This window comes from Dinoponera quadriceps, unplaced genomic scaffold, assembly GCF_001313825.1.
Source record: "Dinoponera quadriceps isolate SergipeBrazil2010 unplaced genomic scaffold, ASM131382v1 scaffold588, whole genome shotgun sequence".
In the NCBI taxonomy this organism is placed as follows: Eukaryota; Metazoa; Arthropoda; class Insecta; order Hymenoptera; family Formicidae; genus Dinoponera; species Dinoponera quadriceps.
Genome location: NW_014554802.1, coordinates 1 through 24,208, shown reverse-complemented (window position 1 = coordinate 24,208; position 24,208 = coordinate 1). Strand labels below are relative to the sequence as shown.

The following is a 24,208-nucleotide window of genomic DNA, read 5'->3' as shown; positions in this document are numbered from 1 at the left end:
GTGTTCCAATCCAAAGATGTGCGAGCGAAGGGGAGGGGGCGCATAAAACCTGTGGAGGGATGAAAACGGTCTCGGGGGAAGATACGCGCCGTGTTGGGACGTATTTTTTACTTTTGTACGTTACTGTCGTTGGAGCACGATCTTCCAACGAACGCTTTTTCCCGGCGCGTCGCGTCGTCGCTCATTATCGCGCGATCTTAAGCGCGAAAAAAACAGCACGTTGCGAGAAACACAAACAGAACAGGAAGACAGAGGGAGAGGGAGGGAGCGCAAGCAAATGAGCACAAGAGAGAGAGAGAGTGGGAGTGGGAAAGACACTTCGCGCGGAACACGATGTCGAATTTTCGAGGGGACATGCAGTATTCTATCGTCGACACGTTTTTAACTTTACGCACTGAGATATACCCGTTGTTGACTAATTTTTATCGAGATATTATTTATGTAGGTGTAACTATCGAGCGCGTTACATATCGCGTCGGCACACCGCGAAGACGACGAATACTCGCGTCCGCGCGGGGGACACTAACCACCGCGTCATCACGCGGGAAACCTTCGATCTTTCGACCGTTCGTTCTTCGTGCGTCTTTGGGTTGAGCAGAGATGTAACTTCGAGCTAAACGACGCTCGCGCACAGTTCGCACGGTTCCGAAATTTGCAATGCTCCGCTGCACGGGAGAGAGAGAGAGAGAGAGAGAGAGAAAGTAAGGAAAAAGAAAACGGACAGACGGGCGTAGCAGACGCCCGTCTCTCCTCCCTTGTTGTGTCAGCGATCGCGCGAAGCTTCCGGAAGTGGGACACAGGCTCACGAAAAATCACAGATCACGAAGACAACACGGTGCTAATTAAAAGTTCCAAAAACGATGTGCGCTCCGAATTACGTGTGCGTGTCTGATGCGTGCGAGGATACTAGGAGAAGGAGGAAGAAGAGGAGGAGGGAACGCATGTGTGTGAGAATCCGGGTGAATGTGTGGGAGTATGTCGAACGTTGGAAACGAACGGTACCGATGTTGATCGTGAGGCTCGCACCGAAATATTACGACCGTGTATATATGTATACTGGATGAGGCAATAATTATTACCATCTTGAATATCTCATTAACGACTACATGAATGTGACAAAAATTTACATTTACGGAAGGCGTTCGCGAATTGATATTACGCATTAATATCGGTGCAATGTCTGTTGGATAAGTTTTCCCCCTGCTTTCATATTTCGGAGATATTCAAGGTGAAAATAGTTATCGCCCTATATTTGGTAGTAAAGCACGATATTCCGCACATTACCGCACGCTTATCTCATCCACGTATGATCTATATTTCTTCCTCTCGCCGTTGATGAAAAATAACGAAGCTCGTGGTGTTTTCACGACGCGCGACCGTATCACCGTCGGCTCCTCCTGCTCAGATCGCGAGCCTTCGGATCAGCGTCGGTCGAGCCACGTATAGTAGAAGCGGACACATCATTTGTATTACTCGTCCTGTACAATAGACATATAACATTATACAAGCAAGAACGCAGAAACATAGCTAAGTGCCTGCTCGTACAAACAAGGTGAAGAGGAACCACAGCCATTGGTAAATAGCGTATAACGATAACGACCTCTCCCCTTTTTGGAGGAGCATAGTCACCGTGGAAGCGAGCCGTTCTTATCATCCGACAATATATAAGTAGATAATTCCTTAGTAAATCTCCGCCGGATTGATTTATCCGAGGTGGCTTCCGCCGTGTTATCGAAGTATAAGATAAAATATCGTCGCCGTATTTCGACGAATTTCTCGCATTCTTTCGTTTTCCGACACCTTCGTTCTTTATTGTAAAATTAGCAAGACGCATGATGTCGCCGCGAATCGGACGTAATGGGTTCTCTTTTTTCAAGATACGTCGTAAGGGGCCATTCCGAGTGAATCAATCCGCCGCTAATCACCGAATTGCCGAGCGATCGTGCATCAGGGTAGCGAGACGGAACATGCGAGCGATTTTCGTCTCGAGTGAAGGAAGAAGTCGAGGAGAGCTCGATCTTGGGCGAGGAAATTTCCGATCTGACATGCCGCGGGCACTTGCGCGTCCGACTTAAAGCAATATATACACGGATCACGGCGATATCGAACGTTACGAATTCGGTCGATACGCTTGGCAACCGGATTAATAATAACAGTAAGAATCGAGTGTGTACGCCATTAGGCAGGTGTGGCGATGTGGCGAAGTGGGGAATTAATGATCCTCGATATATACATACTGGGAAGCGCACCGGCTGGAACGCATGTTTGTACAACACGATATGTCCTTTAGTCTGTATAACGCATCCTTTGTATGAAACACGGGGCCTTTTTACAGTTACTGACGATTGCAATCGTCGACGCAAAAAAAAACGAATTTACCTCAAGATGAAAGGACACAAATAAGCGAGAAACAGAATGGAAGAAGAAAGAGAAAGAGAGCCGTGCGCGCCTATTTGATTAACTGACTGTCAGTCACGACCCAGTGTACAGTGATGGACGTTATTTCGTTATCTGTTACTGTATGTGTAAGTAACAGTTATCGAGAAGTAACTTTGGTAACTTCTCGATAACTTTGGTAACCATTATCAAATTTGGAGAATAACGTTTAACGATTATTTTGATTAAGTCACAATTTTACAAGAGTAATAAATACGTTAAGATCCTAATCAACCCTTTAATTGATAACCGTATAATGGTTGGGAACTTAACTTGTCTGCTGGCAGTAACTGTTCAGAAATTAATTCCTCTACTCAGTAACTAAATAATCGTCAAACGACAGCGAGTAAGAGTGAGAAATTATAAAATTAATGTAATGTTACTGTTAGTTGATGTTTGCTGGGGATCGGACGAGTAGTTGTTTCACGAATCTCATCGATTGTATTAAAGACCACGGGATTCGCCCGTGCGGAATTGTTAATCGCACAGCGATCGGCCGAGGATATTACTTCCCCCTAGCCCATTGTGTATCCTGCGTCTCGAACTATAGTTAATTATATCTACGATGTATCGTTGTAGGACTTATAGCGTCGAATGGTATTTTAATGTATAGGAAATTGCGAGATAAAAACGAGGGGGAACGCGGAAAACGGGGGCATGCGTGAGAGAACTGGACGAAGGAGAGAGAGAGAGAGAGAGAGAGAGAGAGAGAGAGAGAGAGACGGAAAAGAAATGATAGGTGGAGATAAAGGGAAGCGAAACGAGCGCGCGACGACCGAAGGAGAGAGATGACCTCGTGATTTCGGCAGAACTTGACAAATCGTACTGAAACGGTCCACGTTCTCCGAGATACTTTATATCCGTGGTGCATTGGCTCGTATGTTTGCCGATCGATTCACTCGACGGACTTAATAACGCGCCATTATCAATATTTCCGAAAACATTCTGTTTGTCCGTTCGACAATATTTGCTCGCCTGGTCGCCGTACCGCGAGCGGACGGCCGAGTATGTTTATCAGGTCCTGATTATCGCGTATACACGATTTTTGGGGACTGTCCGCAGCACGTGGTCGACCTTCCTCTCGCACGAGTGCACCTGGTCGGGTTCGCTCTTTGCCTGAGAAGTCGCCGAAGTCGTCCTTCGCTCGAAGCGCTTCTTTTCTCGCACATGATGATAAATGTTACTCGTACCGGAAGTACGATGAATAAAGTAGCGCATGCGGAGCAATGCTTTCGTGAGTATGCGCGCGTATCAGACCGATTCGTTCGAGATGGTTCCCCCGCCCACTACCGGCGAGTCGTCTCGTCGTAGTAGAGGATTGTAACTTTTTGGCGGATATTTTACACCAGCCGGAAATAGCATTGCGAGAGTGAGTAGAGAGATCGCTCGCGCACACGCGCGCGCGCGACACATACACACACACCACCCACACACACACAGTAGATTTTATACCCTGATTTTCTATTACCCTCCCCCTAAGAATTCTGAAAGAGGGAAAGAAAGAAAGAGAGAGAGAGAGAGAGAAAGAAAGAAAGAAAGAAAGAAAGAAAGAAAGAAAGAAAAAGAGAGTCGCACGCGATTCTCGCGGCAAGAATTGCGCAATTTTTCACCGTAAATTTATTTTCGCAATGCATTTTCTGCGGACGGAAAATCGGATCCATGTACTAATAATTCAGGTAATACAGATGTTTTTTACGAATACCAACGACGCAACTATAGTGATCCCAGGCAATCACGAATGAGAGAAGCCGTTTCAAGTCAATCAACCTGATATACTTTCTTTTATGTTTGTATTCCCACGTCAAGAGAGGGACAAAGTGAGAAAGAGAAAGAAAGGTGAAACATGGAGAAAAACGATTCGGTTGTATTAATTTGACAATTATCCAAATCAAACGCGTTTCAGTCAAAGGATAAAGAATTTCTGGTTTTTGTAAACCAATTTCGGTTCTTAAATTTAAATTCTGTTTTCTCCAACCAAATCACGTTTGGATTTATTCATTGTCGCGTTAATTCAATCAAATTTTTCTCTCCGTGTAGATCGTTTAATTAGGAATAGCACGATATTAGAACATTATCAGTTAGTTGCTCGTTACGTTAGGAAGGGGTTTATTTTTATTTTGGCGCTACATCACCCGTTCTCGTAGTTTACTACCATTTCCGACCCCCGCTACGAAAGCGCACCATTTTCCAATTAAATCGCGCTCCCGACTCTCGATCCCGTCCTATCTCGTATTCTCGAATGACTCGTCTTAATGTGTTAGCGCAAATTAATCAGTTCCTCCCGATTTCTAGGTTCTCTTATCGTTCNTTTTTCCCCCCCCCCCCCCCCGACCGAAGCACGGTGCGATCCTCATCTGGTGATTTCTTTCAGATCTAAAAGCGAATCTACCGAAAGCTGCGAAACCGTGCACGAGGAGGCCGAGTCCACGATCTAAATCGAAAGAAAGAAAACCGCCGCGCGTAATCGTCCTGCGCGATAATCCTCCGTTTTGTGCCTTTTAACATTCTAAAAGGGGGAGAAAGAAGCGCCGCCGGACGCTAGGATTTTCTGTTTCACGTACACAATGAGAGATGACTTGAACAGAGAAATAAATCAGTTTGTTTGCTACACAGAAACAACACGATGTGCGTAATTTGCTGTCGCGAGTTCTCGATACCCGGAGTAAAATCGATCACGGGGCGAGGGACTCTCGCGATTTTCTTTCTTTCCCCAGTCTCTTTTTGATCTGCTCCTGTACAAACGAGAATTGACGGTTGACCTGTCGAAGGAAGATTTCTGGTTGATTTCAAAAAGAAAAACACATCAAATGTATAGTTTTGAAGGTCCGGAAAAAAACTTCGTTTTTCCAATTTTTCCGCGAATTTTTTCGGTTTTCTTTCCCAACGGTAGAAAAATTCGCTTAGAAAAATTCATGTGTGTTAGATAAAATCTGCCACATATAATAATATTGAATCAATATTACGATAATGTTACTTAATATGTAACATATTAACTTCATTTAACTTCGCTTTAAGTTTCGCTTTATTATTACTTGATACATAACATGTTAACTTCATTTAACTTCAATTAAATGCACGCAATTATTTCCTTTATGGAAAGAAGTAAACGTGGCAAGTTTTAACTGAACACACACGTGAATTTTACTGAACGAATTTGTCTACCCTTGCGAAATTTTTCGACTTTTCTTTTACTCCGAAGAAATCCGCAGAAAAATGGAAAAAAATCCCGTTTTTTTTTTTTTTAATTACAATCAAAAGTGTGTTCGTAATGTTCGATACATTCAGTTTCCAGCTTCCCTTCTAAACTGGCGCATTTTTGCATCATGAAATAAAGTAATCACCGAGCGTGAGAAAATCGCACACTTTTTGAGATTCTTTCTACATTATCGGGATATTAAATTGTACTATTGCCCGTAAGCAAGCCGAAACATTAATCGAATGACCGATTATTATGTAACATTGAAGAGATGAAGTTCTCGTGAGCACGCGATGACGTAACAATATGTGTTCTAGAATGTCGCGACGTTCTAGAAAATAGACAGCTGTCTGTTATGTCACGCCTTACGTGAAGAATAATCTAACCGTTGCGTCTTAGGTGATAGACGTTAATCTAATATCACGTTACTTCGCTTCGTGCGACGTAGTAACGGTCACTTTTTCTCGCGCGGTTTTATATTTGTCGCGATAATGCAGAAAACGTGGAGATCTCGGGTACGAGGGGATTCTCGAATCTGCCTGCGGCTACCGCCGATGCGAAAATTTCCATCTCCGGTTTCCGTTGTCTCTCTTCGAGCTAATCTCAGCTTCGAATACGACGAGATATGGCGAGAGAGAAGCGGCCGCCACCGAAGCGGAAAGACGACTTGCGGAACTCGAGGAAGGCGACGCCGAGGTCGGTTGAGTTTCCGCCCCGTCTGATCCGCATATTTGCACGGTGATTTTCGGCATCGGCACCTCCCGGTCGATCTAGTGAAAATAGTCAATATTATCGTTCCATTCGCGTAAACCGACAAACATCGGGGGGGTTATTATGATCGTCGCCTCGTGGACGAGTTAACACACCTGCGAGAACATCAGAGGAACGGTGGAGCAGGACGAGACATGCTCCTACGTACTCGGGGACGGTGCGACATGTCACTTAGATTTACCAGGTCACTTATCGCCCGTCGCGGTACGTCATTGTATAATTAGCGTGCTCTGCTTTGACGTCATTGTTTCATATAAATACCGAATGCACGATCTCGGCCACCATAAACCCGCGACTGAGCCGCCTCGACGCATTTGTTGTGCTCTCGACAGACAGACGTGCGACACTCCGTTTCTTCGGACGCTCTCCCGTTCTTCTCCGTTGAACGAACGCGACCGCTCGTGCCTCGAACTCGTACGGAAGTACTTGATCGTTTCCTTCGCTACGTGCTCGACAAGGATCTCGCCGACGATCTTCCACCCTTTGGAGTACAAAATAGTGAGTATGTTTTTTTCGAGATCAAGATCGCACAGAAGACGTGCGGTCGTGTTCCTCTGCACGGAGAAAACTGTTCCACTGCCTGGGGACCAGACGAGAACGAGTGAAGCTGAAATATTCCTGTAGGAGTTTTTTATTCAATTAACTGCTCTCGGTTATTTCAACCGAGTTTTAAGTGTAATCTTCAAGTTCCAGAAAAAATCCGGTTTTTTTCCATTTTTCTGGTTTTTGGTTTCTTTATGGGAAAAAGTAATTGTAAATATAATATAAATGTAAATGTAGCAGGTGCGTTGCGAAACTTGTCGAAAAAAACAATATGTTACAACCTTAAGTCGCTGTGTCGACTGCTCACACGAATGTTCTCAGCTATGATAACAGAGAGATATATCATTTCTTAGGCGGATATTCATAGTCAGATTTTATATTTAAGATCGTCTTAAGTTCATCTTCAGATGCTCTACGGATCGTTTCATTAACTATAAGACATCTGAAGATGAACACAAGACGATCTTAAACATAAGAACCGGGCACATATTATGGAACTGTTCGGAATGAATTTCGATTTTAATCATTCAGTTATTCCCCAAATTTTCTCTTGCACTTTATAGAGAATAATTCAACGTTTTCAATTGGAATCAATTCCGGACGAATTCATAGTACGTCCGCTGACTATGAATACCGGTCCTTACCGAGGTTTTCGTCCGGTCTCTATTCAAAAACTGAGCTTTTTTTCCATACAGAGTCTACCTTTCAGTACGACTTTTAGTGCCACGTATACAAAGATGCGATATTTTTTCTTCCTCAGATGGCTTCCAAAGTCGTTGTCTTCATGCTGCTGCTCGTCGGCTGCTCTTACGCGCTGCCCCTCCGAGCGACCATCTACGGTTCTCCATTACTCGTTGTACCCGTCGTGGAGGATCTCGAGGAACCTCGAGCGTACGAGGAAGCGATGTACACATTAAACGACAATCCGAGCTCCTTCGACATCGTGAAACGCAGCGTTCAGGAAGCCAGCGACGACGACGACGACCTCGAGACCGCGGCTGGCAGCAACGTCCTTCGTCCGCTCTTCGTCTACCGTCAGCAGATCGCATACCGACAGCGCGCCAGGGAAGCGTTTCGACGTGGCAGGCGAATATAAGCGGAAACGCGGGAAGATGCGGTTCAAAGAACCCGGCCATTGACAGGCGGATTGCACAATCGTGATCTCACTTTTGTATTATCGGGCAGGTAATACATCCGAGATACACCCAGGGACACCTCGACACGATCTTCAAGATCCTGAAAAAAGGATTGACGAAGGATCGGGCTTGCGTCAAGAAGTCGCCGCGTGAAAAAGGGAAGAAAAATTTTAGAACAATTTCGAATGGTGATCGGAAAACGAGGAAGGGTGGAACTTTGTTCCAAGGAGAGCCGGTGATGATCTCGGAGGATCAGCGGGATCCCATCCGAGCGAACGCTCGAAAATAGCGAAGCGGAAGACTCGCGTGAACACGAGAATTTCGGGTGTAAACAAGGCTGTCTCTCGAGACAGGCGGAACCTGTTATTCTTGAAAAAGACGCTCGTGCGAAAGAAGAGGCAAACTGATGGTCCCGAGACCGTTGATGAGAAAGGAAGAGAAAGAGAGCTCTCGTGGCAAAAGGCGAGCGAATGAGCGAACGAACGGATGGACGAACAAACTTGAAGACATCGCACTGTCGTACGGGGGTGTTGAACTCGTTAGTAAATTACGCTAAGAGGCTGCGGTCCTCGTTATATATTTCGACGGACATTAACAGCGCGAATTAACGGGCGGGAACTAAACTCACCGACCTGGGCGAGTTAAAATCTTCAACTACGTTGAAACTCCAGAGGACTGAGAAGAGCGACCGGGCTAAAGATCAGGGATGCATTTATCTATCTTCGCGATCATGTTCTTATGGTCTTTCGTGCGCCATGAGTTCAAGTTGGATTGACTGATTAATTAAGTCGATTTAAAGTCTACGAGACTCGAATTAAGAAAGATGCGCGATATTATGTGTAATTGTTCTATATTAAATAAATAAGAGGTGACAAGACATGTCTCATTTCGTATTATATGTTTTAATCGATAGATAGTTTAGCGTTAACGATCGAACCCGAATCGAAATTCTGGTCTTATGTAACATTTTTGATTCTATAATACGATAGGAGCTAAGATAGCAAAATAAGTTTAATTGCAAATTCTGATAATATAATTTACTCTTACTTGATCCTGATGATGCTTTAAATTTCTGTTTACGGCGGTTTAGCATGAAAATTAATTGTTCCGGGTAGCATTAAAATTTAATCTGTAGAAGTAAAGGTCTAAGAGAGAAGTTAATAAATATCGCCAAAATAGGTTTAAGTTAGTCTATAAGCCATCTAAATAGGCGCAAACTATCTTTAAGAGTGTCCAAGTAGCGTCAAAATTTCGATTCGGGAAAGCTGCTTCGCAAAACGATGCGAGCAACCTCGGATTAATTAATAATTACGCGAGTCGCAGGCAGTCAAATGTACGTGCGAAAATGTTATATTGTGATAGGACGACATCCGCAACAAGATATTACCCGTGTAAGTTAAACTAGCGCGTATGTGGAGTTTTATAAATAAATAACATTGTAGTTACATGCATTTGTCGTCTTATTATTCATTTACAAAGATTTATATTTATTTATTAACGCGTTGATACATAATGCGTAAAAATAATCGAGACGTCGGAACAGCGAAATCGCTCCTCAGTCAGGTAATATTCCTTAATCACAGTCCAAATAATCCTTCGTAATATCCTTTAATCACAGTCCAAGCTTGCGCACGAAAAGATTATATCTGTACACTGAAAAATATATACTGCCCTCAAGTAAATGTTACTTGTCTCATGTATTTCGTAAGTTTATACATCCGCAAGTGTATCATAAATTCATCTCACAAGCATCAAATTTATTCAAAATATATTCTGAATTTCCTAGTAAGTTTGGTACTTCAATCAAGAATATTATAGTGAAACGAACTTCGGCTTGCTCATTCAAATTAATCGAATTTAACTTTTCTTCGATGAAGCTTATAATATTCTTGAGAAAGGGATAAAATATCTTGAGCACGTGATATAATGAGCTTTTATAAGAATTATGATGAATATATTTCGGGACTATTATCTCAGGAAACGAATATTCTTTATTGAAAATAACTAATACTTAAAACAAGAATGATATTTTTCTCTGTGTATATCTTTCACGAAGAGATTCCTCGTATTCACCCGAACAATATTACACCCTCAACCCGAGAACATGTTCTATTTTATTTATCGTTTGTTCTACTTATCACTCTATCAATTTCTACTTTTCGACCTTGGTTGTGCAAATCTACATTTTATTCGAAGCAGAGGAGAGCCTCCCCGGGAAATTTATCTCCCCGGAAATACGGGATATCTCAAATAGTTGTTCCGATAAGGATCCCTCCTGTCGTTCGCCCGATACCTTTGATTGGGGTATTGCTGTTGATACCGGTAAGGATATTGAGGTCGATATCTATCTTCGGCTACCGCGATATCGTCCTGGAGATCTGGACCCCGCCGCCGTAGCGAATCGATGCTTCTACGCTCGACATCATCGCCGAAGGTGCTTTTGACCGGCGACGCGGGATTTCCGTGATCCCCAGTGCTCTTTCCGGCTTGGCTGGCCGATATCAGATCGGGATTCGGTAAGATATCGTGCGACGATAAATCTACGACCGGTCTTCGCTGATGACTCGATCGGGAAACGTCGTCTTCTCGGCGACCCTCGGAATACCTCGAGCGTCGCACTTTTTCACTCGGACCCTCGTTAAAACGCGATGAATCTTTCGTGAACTCCTCCCCGGCTTGATATGCTTTTTCCACGTGGCCGACGTGGCTCCAAGGACAGTCTGATTCGTCTTCCGTGTTCTTCGACGGGCCGGTACGATGCACCGCGTTGCCTCTCGGATTTTCGGTCGTCGACGCTAATGAAGCCGGGAATGCCGCCAAGATTGCGAAGGAGCAGAGAACGCTGAAGAGGACGCTGAGACGCGCCATTTCTGGAAGCGGACCACGGATTTTCCAGACGGCGCAGGGAATCTAATTTTCCGTCGCCGACTAGCTACTCGGGAAGTCGGGGCAGCGCTTTTATAGCTTGTTGTTCAGGACTCGTTGCTAAGCCGCTCGCTAAACATCACCGGTAATATTGTTAGAAACGCGCTAACGATAAGTAAAATATTTCTCCTGGCTGGTCGAACGGTACCTGACGAGGTACCTGACGAAGTGGACTGACGTCCTTTCCACATCGCCTCGCGCTGATGAAATCACGATGATTAAAGAAAAAACTGATATGGATGGGTGCGTGAAAGGACGTCTCGTCAGACGTCGAAATGGTCAGGCTTTTTGTATAAGACTACGATCATAGTTCGATGTTTCCTTTTTGCGGGAGAAGACACGAAATTACGAGATTCTTCGCGAGGATCGATTCGCCGCACGATCGACGATCGAAAGAATCTTCTTCGCGTCGCAGCATCCGACATAGACATCCGTTTACCACGAACTTCATACTCACGCGTATTAGCGGGCTGGCGATAATTTTGTCAGCACCTCGTATAAAGCCGGTACCGCCCGTTATACCTTGACAGAGCTGGGAAATCATCATCGCGACGAGACAGTCCGGCCGTCGGGGCAGCGAGAGGAACGTCGCAGTTTCACCATCGCGATGGAACATGATTCGCCGGTACGTTTGTTCTTCCGTCGATTATATCATATCGGGAAATCCGCTTTTCACCTAAGCAATTAACACGTACGATACGAATGATCGAGACTATTTATTACTAATTTATTTAACTATACTAATTTATTGCGGAAAACTGATTCACGTTAAGGTCATAAAGTAAGACTAGAGTACACAGTAAAGAATTTTGTGTTAAATTTAACATAATTTATATGTTCCACACGGTCTGCACACATTTTTCTGTTAATTTAATGCAAGAAGAACTTGTTGAAAAGTAACGCAAATATTATGTAAAAAATTAACACAAAATTAAATATGTTAATCGATACTGAAATATAAAGTGTGTCATTTTAATACTACACATATGTTAAATCGATTCAATAGGAAAATATTGAGATAACATAAACACAATCTGTTAAATTAACACACAGATTTAACACGAAAATTTTAACAAGGATCGATTTTAATACAAGTATAAAATGTTTTTTACAGTGTAGAGTATATTTTATTCCCGGAGTCATGCACTCTAGAGTTATAGAAATGATATAAAGATTCTAGGCATTTTAGACGTCTGAGTCGAGCAATTAACACGTTCATTGCCAAGCTGAAAACTGGAATTCCGTATTTTTTATATTTTTTTATTTAGTTTTTATTGTGCTCAAAATAAGTTAATATATTATTTATATGCTTTTATTATTATGTACATAGGATTTATGTACTTTAAATATCTATTACGCGATAACGCGTGATCGGCCGTTTGGTGAGAACTCGCATCACATGATATCGCATGATTGGCAATGAACGTGTTAACAAACTATTAGGATTAAGATGCGTACCATAAGCAGCAGCGTGATTATCGAAAATTGCAGGAGCTGATTTAACATTCACCTTGAAACTAAAAGAAAGTTACAAAGAAGATGCAAGATATATATATATATATATATATGTACATAAATATACATGTATAATTTCTCTTTTAGAATTTTAAACGGAAATTTAAATCTCGAGAAAGCAGAATTCGTTTGAACTAGTTTATCGTTTAAACGCGCCGCAATTTCGTTCGTAGAATCTGCCAGTCGAGCAGAGTCGGGAGATTCGGTCAGCCTGTATTTAATGAAACGCAAGTTAATCGTATTTTTACAGCTTCACTCGGGACAAATTATATTTTCCATCGTCGTTTTGCTGTTCGCGATAATATCGGACGCGCAGCCTATCGATTACGACGACGTGGTGAATCTGTTGCCAACGGAACCGCAGACGACGAACGACACGTTGGCCGCCATCGTGAGAGATCCGGTGGTGCAGGTTGCTGTGCAAGACACGGTCGGCAACGGCACCTTAGAGGGCCTGGTGGTGAAGAAGAAAGTCCTCATCATGCCCGCCACCGAACCTACCAAGGTTCGCGCAGTGCTCCGTACATTCCCTTCTCCCGTCCGATCGTGATCAATTAATCCGATACTTTTCATGAGCATTTTTCATCGCGAGAAACGACGTTTGCAATTAAAAAGCCAAATGTCACTGTCATCGGCGACACTTGTTAACAATCGGAGTGATTAGGACTATTAGCTTCCATTAGCAATCGCTACGTCAAAGCGTGATTAATCGTTTACATAATGACGGCGCGGAAGAGTCAACTAGCTGCCGAAAGAAATTACATAAGCTCGTTGTCGCTCGTTGTCGCGGCTCGTTGTCGGACGTACGTGGAAAATAATCTCAGTTCGTACAATCGAATGAGAACCAGACGAAAATTCGGTGACTAGAAACAACGTCTCTGTTATCGTGAGCGAAAACATTTGTCTGAACATTCGGCTGTATTGAAACCCTCTCTCAGTTGAAATAACTGAGAGCAAGTGACTGAATGAAAATGTGCCCTACCTGTTACGCGGCTCTCAGGTAACACGGAAAAAATGATTCCATTGATGTAACTAAATTTTTCATTGTCTGAAAACCAGTCGAAAACGTGGTCTTACAGGAATAACAAGATTCCTGTAAGAAGTTCTTACTCAGATAATTGCTCTCATTTGTCTCAATGTATGGGTTTTAATGCAGCTGAAGTCGCGGTGACAGAGATATTATTTTTTCATTACCGAATTTTCATCTCTCTCTCTCTCTCTCTCTCTCTCTCTCTTCGATCTCTATTTAGTTGCAGCGACTGAGTTTTCTTCCGTGTAACAGAAAATCAGTTACACGAATCGAGAATTATTTTCCGGATGTGGTGGCGGATTTATCGCACGTTGCAGATCAGTTTCTGGCATAGGAAGGAAAGGATAAAAATCGTGTTATCTCTGTTCAAGGTGGTGTCGCAACGCGAGCAAGTTCTCGTAGTTCCGGTGACAAATCTGGAGGACGTGAGGAAGAATATCACGGAAAGTGCGAAGGAGAAAGCAAACGAGGACAGTTTGGTGCTCACAGATGTTGGACTCTTTACCGAGAATGGCGAGAAGGAATCTCATGTGGGCTAGAAATTTATTTTAAATTTAAGTAAAAAAATTACTTCTTATTAAGTTTAATCAAAAGAAGGATTTAAAGGCCCTGAAGAGCCAAAATACGGACGTTCCAGTGCTATTTAAGTATTAATACCGTCAATATTAAATATTAATATTGGCTCCTTATAGTCTTAAAATTTTTCCTTTTGTTAAACCAAGTAAGGAGCACTGAAATTTCACTTATAGTATCGGCAGGAGAATATGCTCACTTGTTCGTACATATATTTGACAAGTTTATAAACACTGTTGCGATGGATATTGCCGAAGCTTCGATGGTCGAATTGGTATCATTAGTGGAGAAGTCGAGGTTCGACTTCTGGCTCAGGCAGTATTTTTCGCAACATAAAAGAGACTTACTGCGGCGGTGCTGACGTAAATCACCAATAATCGATTAAATTTATTTTAATTCAAATGTCTCATGATTTAATGATTTGCACGTGTAGCGAATATATAATTTGTCGCTTCCGCGTGATTTTGCATATCGAGACGTTCGCGATCGTTGGCAATAAACTGATTTTTCAGAAAGACGAAAGCAATCCGCCCGACATACCGCAGCGCATCGATTTTTACGAAACATTAGACGAATTTTCCGAGACCACGCGTAAGCCGAATTTCCTTATCGACGACGATCACACACCACGAGAGATCCCGTACCTCCTACCAAATCCAAGGCAGGAAATGGAGCGACCGGATGACCACCAGCCACCGTCCACGATATCGGTGCCGATCATAGCTTTTCTCAATTCTGCGAAAATCTCCAACGATAAAATCGAAATGCCGATCGCGGCGGCATTATCGCAGCCGGATGACGCCTCGGAGAGCCGATTGGAGCTATTGAAGAACGGCCGTGACGAAATACAGCAAAACGTTCAGGATTACATCGATAGAAATTCGTGGAGCGTGGATCCCGATTATTGGCAACTCACGTCGGCACCGTCGCAAGTAAGTCTCTTTCATTCTGTTAAATATAAATTAAACATTTTATTCTATTAGATATATAAATCAATGTAATATTCTAATAAAAATATAAATTGATAATGTCTTTTTGATAATTCGTCAATTATTCTTCTCCGTCAAACGTACACGGAGAAAAATAATTTTGCCGTTGTGGCGAAACTACATCATCGCTACTTCATATTCATTGCGACAGCAAAAAAATTTACTTCACATAATTAGACGCTATAACGCTAATAAAATTAACGAATTATTTGTAATTAGAGCAGAAACGCAGTTTTTCTTGTCAGGATAGAAAATATTCTGCTGAGTGAACTTGTCCTTAGGACACGTTAATTTGCTGTTAAAACAAAATAGTGTTTCCCTACATTTATTGATTTGTCCTTCCAGCAAATTAATATGTAAGTTCATCAAAATAATCCAGCGAATGTCAATTAATATTCTTAACAAATCGTTTTGTTGTTCATACAGTAACTGGCAGATTTTGCTGCGACAGCATAAAATTTGCAGTATCAGCAAATTATTTTTTTGCGTGTAAGATCTGTCTCATCATCTTCCTAAATTACATTTTAAATTTGATAAGAAAAATTAACAATTTTTATCTCTCCCTTTCTCTTTTTCGCATAGACACCTTTGTTATACGAGCCAGCTACGACGGAGAATCAATACGCGGGCGATGTCCGTCCTGAAATTTCGCTCCCAATTGCAGTATCGCGTGTTGACATTATAACACCCCTTTTCTGGACCTCGGATGCGGATGTTGACTACCCTAAAGATTCATACGATATGGATACCGCCGCACATATCGTCTTCAGGCCGCTTTTCCGATTCCGACAGGAGCAGCAGAGGTCTTGGCGTCGTGGCGCTGATAACAGCTACCGAAGATCGCCTTACCGGAGATACAATTCGTATAATTCTTACCCGAGACCCGGCTATCGATACAGGCCCCGATATTCTGGCGATTATTACGGATAACTAATCAATCGCATACACTAAAAGAAAAATATTTAAAAAATAAAAAAATATTTATTCCGTGAGGGGTACTACTAATAACATATTTACTTGTACTAATATATATATTTTTACGATGAGGAAAAATTCTTTTCAAATGAGGAAATATATATTTTCTTAAATCTTTGCTTTTTCATCAAATTGTTTATTGTATTTAAATAAAAAAAATTTAAATTTAAGTAAATATGTTATTAGCCCTATCGAATAAATATTTTTATCTTTTAGATATTTTTTCCCAGTGTGTGTGTGTGTGTCGATAATGGTAAATTCTGCACCGAAAAATTCGATCTGTCAATTTGTCCGTTGCTACAAATAATGATATTTCGATTTTCTTGTGATACCAAGATCAAATTAACTATCGAAAAATAATATATAACGATTGAATATTTTTAACTCAATAAATATTTCGATTGAAATAAAGAATAACATTTTAGAGATTACGCATTTTGAAAATATTTCTTTGCACCTCGTCATCTCCTTCTTGTCTCCTGAACGTTCATGCGACGAATGGTGCATCATTGAAGCGCAATCACGATAATTTGTTATCGTCGACTTCGATTGACTCGCTCGTGCGTCACGATTAAAGTCACAATTGACGGTCTCGCCGGAGAACGTTTCGTTTTCCAGTTCCCCGATAAATCCATCATATTATAGATTATAGTAGATTTTTTTCTTACGGTAGAAAATAGGGCTGTCAATTTCGACTACGCGGATACCCGAGTCTTTCGGTAACAGAGTATACGGTTAATTTCAGATTACGTTACAAACTATTAATTTTTCCAATGATAACAGATAATAATGAAATTTGAAATTAGCCATATATATTCAGTATAGTTAGTACTAAAAGAAAGAAAGCAGCTAGTAGAAAGCACGCATACGTAATAAGCGCCAGCGAATTTACCGTTAATCTGCGGGAATGTTTTCGATTTAATAGTCCGCCGCATGTCGGATCGCGCCGGCAATGTGAACGCATAGTGAACGCTTCGCGGTAACGGCTAGTTATGATTATCTCGACCGCTTCCTATGATAACAGCCGCTGCAATAACCAACTGTCTACGGCCGACTTTGAACTATTCTACTAAATTGAAATAACAGTTCTTAAACGCTGTCCGATATTTCCATCCATCTGCTGTTCTCCGGCAGCGGTAACATTCGCGTGTTTATTCGCGATGTGATGCGTCTGAGAAACGGACGATTTCGTATACGATACGACCGATGGTAACATTAGTCCCTGACATTAGACGGCAATAAAATTCCACGCGCACGCTCTCGTTGGGCGATTCGCGTTCGGTGAACTATCATTGGCGTGCTTACCGGGAACGCGACGGCAAAAATTACAGTAGACCGTAGTAAACGTGTCATCATTAATGCCCCCGGGGGGAAACAGTTAGTCACTCGTTCTTCCATCTATCCATTCATGCGACGTAACGCAGCGGTTATCCATCGTCAACTGCTTACGACGCCGCGAAAACTTTCGCAGGACCGGTTTGGCGCTGATTAACGTGCTTCTCGAGAATGATTCAACAATCGACTCGATCGAGGCTCGAATGTGAGCCGAAAGAGCGATAAAAAAATTTCGCGCGAAGTGCGGAAAATAAAAATTGGACGATTAAAGCAATTTTGGTGGAGTCACCGGTATTTCCCCGTTGGCAAATTGTTGCGTTAAGGACGCATTGAAAATACCATTGTGTCATCACAGCCGTATCCCGCTGGTGCGACTTTTCTTATTCAGTATTCGAATCTCAATGTTGGCCCGTCAGATTTGGCAGTAGAACTTGGAAACAATAAATGAATCTAGCTGTTTAAGATATTGCTTATAAATATCGGGAAAGGAATGTTCATTTTCTTTACGTTTTCATACTAAATACTCAATACGCTTTACTAGAATTCCTAATTTTCTTTCGAAGCTTCGAAATGTCAAAATTGTCGAAGTTTAACAGTCCCGGTAACAATAACGACACTGTCGTCAAAGAATAGGCCTAAAGGAGAGAGAAGCACTGTCACGAATCATTAGGTATTAGAAGAGTAGGAAAGTCAGTTGCATGTGCGCGACACGTGTGAGTCGTACGTGCGTGCGAGCGTTTCGCGACCGGTGAATAGGCGTTTAGCACCTGCGGAATTCACTGTCAATCGTCAAGGGCGGAGGTAAGCGGCTGATTGATTTCGATTCGTGCTTCGGGTCAAAGGTGCACGGAGAAAACAACTTTGCTAGAGTAGCAAATTGTTTGTTAACACAGTAACGACCAGAAAAATTTGTTTGGACAGCAGAAAGATTAGTTGAGAATACTAATTGCTATTTGCTAGATACATAAACAGCAAAATAATTTGGCCGCGCCAATTAAATTTTATTGCTGTCGCAACGACGTCTTGCTACAACAGCGAAATTATTTTTTCCGTGTAACAAATATTTTTGCTGTCATTGTATTAACAAACAACTTGCTGTCCCAGCGAAACTTGTTTTCTCTGTGCGCGCGAACGCGCTCAGGTCGCCGAAGGTAAGCCCTCGAGGGACGACCGAAAGCTCATTGGATCCGACGCCTTTTTTCTTCTTCTCTGCAAAGAGCTTTCACCCGAGAGCGAGAAAAAAGAGCACTTTGCGATTTTTCGAATCCCTCCACCGAGTCCCCGCTAACAACACTGATGACTCATTACCTGCAGCCCCGCATACTGGCTCTTTTACTGGGAACGAAACCGTTCGCGCTCTACAACGAATCTGCATATCACGGACTGTTGTGTGAGAGTGACTTAATTGCCTTCCTCGAGATCGCGGCTTACGTATATAACCGATGCGCGGTCGATCTTTTCCTTCAAACGCGGCCTAAGAGTCCGAGCAGGAACTGACGAGCTAACCAAGATATTTGCAACAGGAAGGGCAGAAAGCAGCGATGAGATCAGTGATATTAACAGTAAGGATTGAAAACATTAATTAATCGTCGCGAAAACATACAATCGCTTCTTTCTTGCATTAATCCAATTTTCTATTAGAATTCGCCCTCTTTATTTTCCTCTCATTAATCTAATTTCCCATTGGGATTTGTACTATTCATTTTTCTTCAGCCGAAATATGCAATACTTGGTTTTGGCTTCCGAGTTAGACAATCTCAGGTCGTACCTTATCTTGAAAAAGCGAACTGAAATATTCATGAAATGTCGGAAACAAATCCACGAAATGAGGCACGACGCTAACTCAGAAGCCAAATCAATTATTCACATCGCGGAAATCTAAAGGATTGAAATTTCCAATGTTTTTTGACAGCAAAGAAAGTCAATAGTCTTCATCGTCAAACTACTTTTAAATCATGACTACTGCTTTTTTTTCTGCAAAAATATCGCACGTCGAATATGCCTCAATTTTCAGTCTATTTGCGCGAAACGCGACTTGAATAATTAATTCGCTCTTGTCGATAACAACTTTCTAAATTGCAGCGGGCGTAAATGTATGCTTCGCTTAATCGATCGTCATAAAAAATGGAAACGCTAATGAAGCCCTATTTAATTGTCTTTTATATTGCGAGAGAATTAACTGGAACATCGTATGAACCGGGAAACTTGTTTGTTTCTTATCAGCGGATCTTGCTAAATTGTTTTTCCGCTAAGGTCACGGAAGCGACATTTTTTGCCCGTTAGGTAAACGTTATCGGAGTGCATACGAAACGCGTAATCTTCCGCATTTTTACTCGATTAAGACTGCTATCGCGGCAGACCGCGAGAGATAAATACTCGCGTATCCGCGTAGCGTCAACCGTGCCAATCGATAAAGAACATACGAATGGAATAAACAAATGTAAACCAACTATTGCTCCGCCAGTTTCGTCGTTATTCTTCCATTTTTCAGTTACTTTTGCTAGCGATTATTTCGCTGAGCCGGAGCGAGTTGCGTGACCGACAGCGTGCAAACATCGCGCCGAATCTCACCGACCGACCGGCAATCGGCCGGACCGATTTCGAGCGATCGCGCAAATCCCCAGATAACGAGAAGCGCGTCAGGCGACTGCAGAGTCGCAATCAAACTGGATCAGACGGCGAGGTGCGAAAGATCCATTTAGATTCCGAGGAGGATAAACCGGGCATTCGCGCGTACGGTCTGCCGAGGAACCGCCTGCAAGATAACGGCGTTATCGAGAGGGTATACATGGGGGAGGATCGATTCAACGAGGCTCCGAAGAGCGGCCGACTGGTGAGTGTTTATTTTCGATTAATTAATCGTCGCGAATTTTATTTGCGAGGAAGAATTTGTACGTTCATAAATTCCCCGAGATTGATGAACGTTTATTTATTCATCATTTATATGTGAATTAATAATACATGAATATGAAATTTGTATGGAATTGATAAATGTATTAAATGAGTTTTGCAGATTTTTATCTTCACATTGCCGGCCTTGATCGGCGATTCTCGAAGAATTGTTTTACACAGAGCGCAGCAGCGATTAATACGCCGCATTGTTCGCAGGTGGAAGCTTACGGAATGCCGAAGGACAATGTAGCGACCAACGGCTTTATCGAGAGACTGCCTTCAGCGGCAGCCGTGAATCGGCAGCCTGCGAGATTAGGATCGAGCGAAGAGATCGCAGCCAGAGCGAGGAGATCTGTTCGAGAGGGAGTCGCGAACAAGGTTGAGGAGAATGTCGCCAGCGAGGCGGAAGACATGCAGGCGCAGGACTCCAAGATCTTCAGGCCGCTCTTCGTCTATAGGCACCAACAGGCCGCCAGGCAGAAGCGGAAGCATTCGAGAAACTTGACGCACAGATTCCATCGGCACCCGAGTCACCATTATTGCGATCATCGACTGGTTCGTTGATTCGTTCAGCGATGACGGATTCACATTTCGACGTGTTCTTCGGCCGATGGAAGCTAAGCTAAGGACGGTATTCGTTCACGGCAAAAAATAGTTTTAAATCAATGACAGATATTATCATATATAAGCAAGAATATTATCATATTCTTAGAAGATTTTTAGTCTCAAATTGAGCACAAGTAATACTTGCATCGATACAAATTCAACCAAATGAAAAATCTTCCAAAAATCTTGTGAGAAAATTATAATATTCTCGCTTATATACGAGAATATATATCGTTAATTTCAGTCTAATTTTTGTCGCACAATCTGATTTTATATTTAAGATCGTCTAAGTTCAACTTAAGATACCGTACGGGCCGTTTCATTGGCTATGGAGTATCTGAAAATGAAATTAAATCCACCATAAATGTAAAATCAGATCATGAATTCCGGCCATAGTCGAATTTTATATTTAAGATCGTCTTGAGTTCATCTTCAGAGGCTACACGGCTCGTTTATTGCCTACGCAGCATCTGAAGATGAATTTAAGATAACCTTAAATATAAGATTCGAACATGAAGGTCATTTGAACTATGAAGGCCGGCCTAGATATTCACTTAATCGAAGATTAAAAAAGGATGCTGTTTAGAATTGTTAGGAATGTTTGTTCGTGCATATGTATCGTAGAGCAATCGCTGTTTTCAGCGTGTCGCGAATCGCGATGCTTCGCGTTTCGTGCGCATTAGCCATGACTTCGTTATTTTCATGCGCAATACCGAAAAGTATTATAAAAGTTAGCGTTAATTTTAGATGACGATCTTAGTTTATTCTAACGACGAGTCGTGTGGACTTACTTATTGCAGTAAGACGTGTGTGTAGATCGCTGTTAAGTAAATAAATTCTTAATGCCGCACGGAGACGTTTATTCGCATTTGCGCACGGATATATATTTTTATGGCGCAGCCGTAACTCGTGAACTGATTACAGTTTTGAATTGCAGATTGCGTGATATTTAATAAGAGTAAATATACATTTCGATGAAAGTTACGATGATGTTTCAACGAGATTAGAATCTCGAGAAGTTATAAATACTTCTGGCGTTCAGCCACTGATAACAAACACGTAAATCGTTTGACAGTTGTGTCATAAATGGACGACAGATTGCATATGCTTGCGTAATTTTCGCGTAATAAAATTCGCTCGATCCTCCTTCGATTTATGATCGAGTAAAAATTGGCTGTGCGGTTAAACGAATGGCGGACACTAAAATGCTGCGGAGAGATCGATTCTAATTTCTCGCGACCAATTTGATAATATACAGTTTGATAATATACAGGCTAGGATCAAATCGTAATATGCTGTAGAATCCAGCGCGGGATAAATTCATCGGTGGTGATAAGTAATTTAATTAGAAAAAAATGTGTCATTAAGAAACCAACGAGCGTGTAAGTAAAAACAGTCAATTTGGCTTGTTAACCTTTCCTGCAATAAGTCACTTTCTTTAAATATTTACACTTATATTATATAATAGATATTGTTATAATGTTTTATTCTGTGATCGAATTTCAACGATAAGAATTAGCATAATAAGTATTTCCGCATAGAATTCGTTGATAAAAGTTTGCTACGCACTGGGCCATTGAAAAGTTGTCCGCGTTACTCCGCCAACGGTCCATTTATTACGCGTATGTGACACCATTTATTGCAAATCCAACTGTTTTACTGATACCCTATATATTATATATATTACTGATGACCCAATATATATATACCCGGAGGAAGATTTATTTACGCTCCGATTTACGACACGTGTCAGGATGCGTATGAAAGCATGGAGTCCGCTCGAGGTGAAGAAAATCGTCCTTACGATCGTCATATACGTACTTGAGTGTTTACTATCCGTGACGTTACTGCCGTTCACGATCTGGAAATGGCTCTCCGAGAGGCGTCACTTGCTAATTATCTTGAGAGCGACCTTCGAGGTGAAGCTTTCCGTAACTATTTGATATTACGATCCCGAGGGAGATCACAAATATTTAACATATCTGGCTCAACGTCTTAGGTCGCGCTGGAGCTGAGCATGTGGATCATCTTAGCCGGCGTGTCGTTGCTCGTGGCCGTGGCTTTCACGTTGGACGAGGTATATCGCGGCAAGACAGAGCTTAAGAGCCAACGGGAGTATTTGCATACCGGGCCGACTTCCGATAACACGGACGACGACACAGTCTCGCGCAACCCGAGCTTCACACCAATCGCGAAGAAGAGGAAAATTGTCAGAAGCTCGTAGAATCCAAATTACCCCGCGATAAATCAACGTTACCCGGCGTGACAGCGATTTACTCTCGTTGCCTCAGCGCGACGATGATATAAAACTCCGCGCGAAATCATTCGTCGTAACGAATATAAAATTTATTGTCCGCCGGATTCACAAACGATGCCTTACAACGAATAATTTCAAGATATGGAATGCTGAGTCATTGTGAAGCAACCGGTTGATATATAGGCTAACAGCCGAAATTCTTGCGCGTATTGTGTGTGACACAGCTCGTGAATTTCGGCGTATCAGTTTTTCGAGAGAAGAAAAATCATGCGGGCGACAAAGATATTCCTCCTCACTGTAAGTTCTCACCTGTCGATTTCTGTCGCGGCAATCTTCCGATGTTACGTCCGTGTGTATCTAATAAAAAAGAAAAACAAAACAGTGTTTGTCAAATCGAAATCGTTACGTCTCTTTGTGACAGTTATCGTTCGTTCGTTCTAATATAATCGCAAAATACGACCCGGTCTCCTCTATCCGCGTAACACGCAAATAACGGATGAATAAACACGCTCTCCTTTCGCGATATCACAGGTAGCCGTGGTGTGTGCAGCGAATGCGCACATCGCCATCCCGAGGGTAGACGTCAAAGATGTAGACGACAATAATATATTACTATTAGCGGACTTCGTGGAGGAGGCGAAGAATTTGGCCGACGATCTCAAGAACACCACCTTCATGCAGACTAAGACGGTGGTCGATTTTCTGACTATGATAAGAAACGCGACAGTCAGCATGATGCAGGACCATAAAACGAGCAGAAATTTTCTGGTGGATATCATAGTTCGTGAAATACGGACCATTATCGACACGTATCGCGCTTTCATCAAGTCTCTCTTCGAGCCCCTGTTTCGCGATCATAACATGATGTCGAACGACAGAATTAACTCCATCTTGTCTGACTTATATGACTTCATCACCGACACATTGAAGGCTCCTCAAAACTTGAAGAATGGAAACGACATAGGGAACACGCCAATCCCGGATTACAATTCCGATGCGTCGGGGGCCGGGAGCGACTAGTCCACGGAT

At 42.4% G+C, this 24,208-nt stretch overlaps 5 protein-coding genes across 5 annotated transcripts; 4 read left to right on the top strand and 1 right to left on the bottom strand.

Moving 5' to 3' along the window:
• The first annotated feature begins 4,882 nt into the window (after positions 1-4,882).
• On the top strand, positions 4,883-9,518 carry LOC106742080. The gene is made up of 2 exons (XM_014614702.1): positions 4,883-6,901; positions 7,707-9,518. Exons 1-2 carry the CDS (start codon positions 6,668-6,670, stop codon positions 8,040-8,042), a joined length of 570 nt encoding a protein of 189 aa, XP_014470188.1. The 5' UTR covers positions 4,883-6,667; the 3' UTR covers positions 8,043-9,518.
• Positions 9,519-10,178: 660 nt separating this feature from the next.
• Positions 10,179-17,507, bottom strand: LOC106742060. Its single transcript, XM_014614650.1, has 2 exons — positions 17,395-17,507; positions 10,179-11,683 (listed from the first exon to the last, which is right to left on the bottom strand). The coding sequence occupies exon 2, from the start codon at positions 10,948-10,950 to the stop codon at positions 10,303-10,305; it is 648 nt and encodes a 215-aa protein (XP_014470136.1). The 5' UTR covers positions 10,951-11,683; positions 17,395-17,507; the 3' UTR covers positions 10,179-10,302.
• Positions 12,713-16,098, top strand: LOC106742059. Its single transcript, XM_014614649.1, has 4 exons — positions 12,713-13,027; positions 13,924-14,082; positions 14,638-15,057; positions 15,697-16,098. The coding sequence occupies exons 1-4, from the start codon at positions 12,743-12,745 to the stop codon at positions 16,042-16,044; spliced, it is 1,212 nt and encodes a 403-aa protein (XP_014470135.1). The 5' UTR covers positions 12,713-12,742; the 3' UTR covers positions 16,045-16,098.
• Positions 17,508-18,848: 1,341 nt separating the features above from the next.
• On the top strand, positions 18,849-21,772 carry LOC106742088. The gene is made up of 3 exons (XM_014614715.1): positions 18,849-18,986; positions 19,916-20,257; positions 20,533-21,772. The coding sequence occupies exons 1-3, from the start codon at positions 18,966-18,968 to the stop codon at positions 20,878-20,880; spliced, it is 711 nt and encodes a 236-aa protein (XP_014470201.1). The 5' UTR covers positions 18,849-18,965; the 3' UTR covers positions 20,881-21,772.
• Positions 21,773-21,881: 109 nt separating this feature from the next.
• On the top strand, positions 21,882-23,551 carry LOC106742089. Its single transcript, XM_014614716.1, has 2 exons — positions 21,882-22,841; positions 22,922-23,551. The coding sequence occupies exons 1-2, from the start codon at positions 22,677-22,679 to the stop codon at positions 23,144-23,146; spliced, it is 390 nt and encodes a 129-aa protein (XP_014470202.1). The 5' UTR covers positions 21,882-22,676; the 3' UTR covers positions 23,147-23,551.
• Positions 23,552-24,208: the final 657 nt, after the last annotated feature.

Bases quoted from the DNA above. Each gene is read 5' to 3' on its own strand.
- LOC106742059 (XM_014614649.1), top strand. From the start codon at position 12,743: ATGAAACGCAAGTTAATCGTATTTTTACAGCTTCACTCGGGACAAATT. The intron at 13,028-13,923 runs GTTCGCGCAGTG...TCTCTGTTCAAG, and splicing joins CCGCCACCGAACCTACCAAG to GTGGTGTCGCAACGCGAGCA. The intron at 15,058-15,696 runs GTAAGTCTCTTT...TTTTTCGCATAG, and splicing joins TCACGTCGGCACCGTCGCAA to ACACCTTTGTTATACGAGCC.
- LOC106742088 (XM_014614715.1), top strand. From the start codon at position 18,966: ATGAGATCAGTGATATTAACA. The intron at 18,987-19,915 runs GTAAGGATTGAA...TCCATTTTTCAG, and splicing joins TGAGATCAGTGATATTAACA to TTACTTTTGCTAGCGATTAT. The intron at 20,258-20,532 runs GTGAGTGTTTAT...CATTGTTCGCAG, and splicing joins CTCCGAAGAGCGGCCGACTG to GTGGAAGCTTACGGAATGCC.
- LOC106742089 (XM_014614716.1), top strand. From the start codon at position 22,677: ATGCGTATGAAAGCATGGAGTCCGCTCGAGGTGAAGAAAATCGTCCTT. The intron at 22,842-22,921 runs GTGAAGCTTTCC...TCAACGTCTTAG, and splicing joins TCTTGAGAGCGACCTTCGAG to GTCGCGCTGGAGCTGAGCAT.
- LOC106742060 (XM_014614650.1), bottom strand. From the start codon at position 10,950: ATGGCGCGTCTCAGCGTCCTCTTCAGCGTTCTCTGCTCCTTCGCAATC.
- LOC106742080 (XM_014614702.1), top strand. From the start codon at position 6,668: ATGCACGATCTCGGCCACCATAAACCCGCGACTGAGCCGCCTCGACGC. The intron at 6,902-7,706 runs GTGAGTATGTTT...TTTCTTCCTCAG, and splicing joins ACCCTTTGGAGTACAAAATA to ATGGCTTCCAAAGTCGTTGT.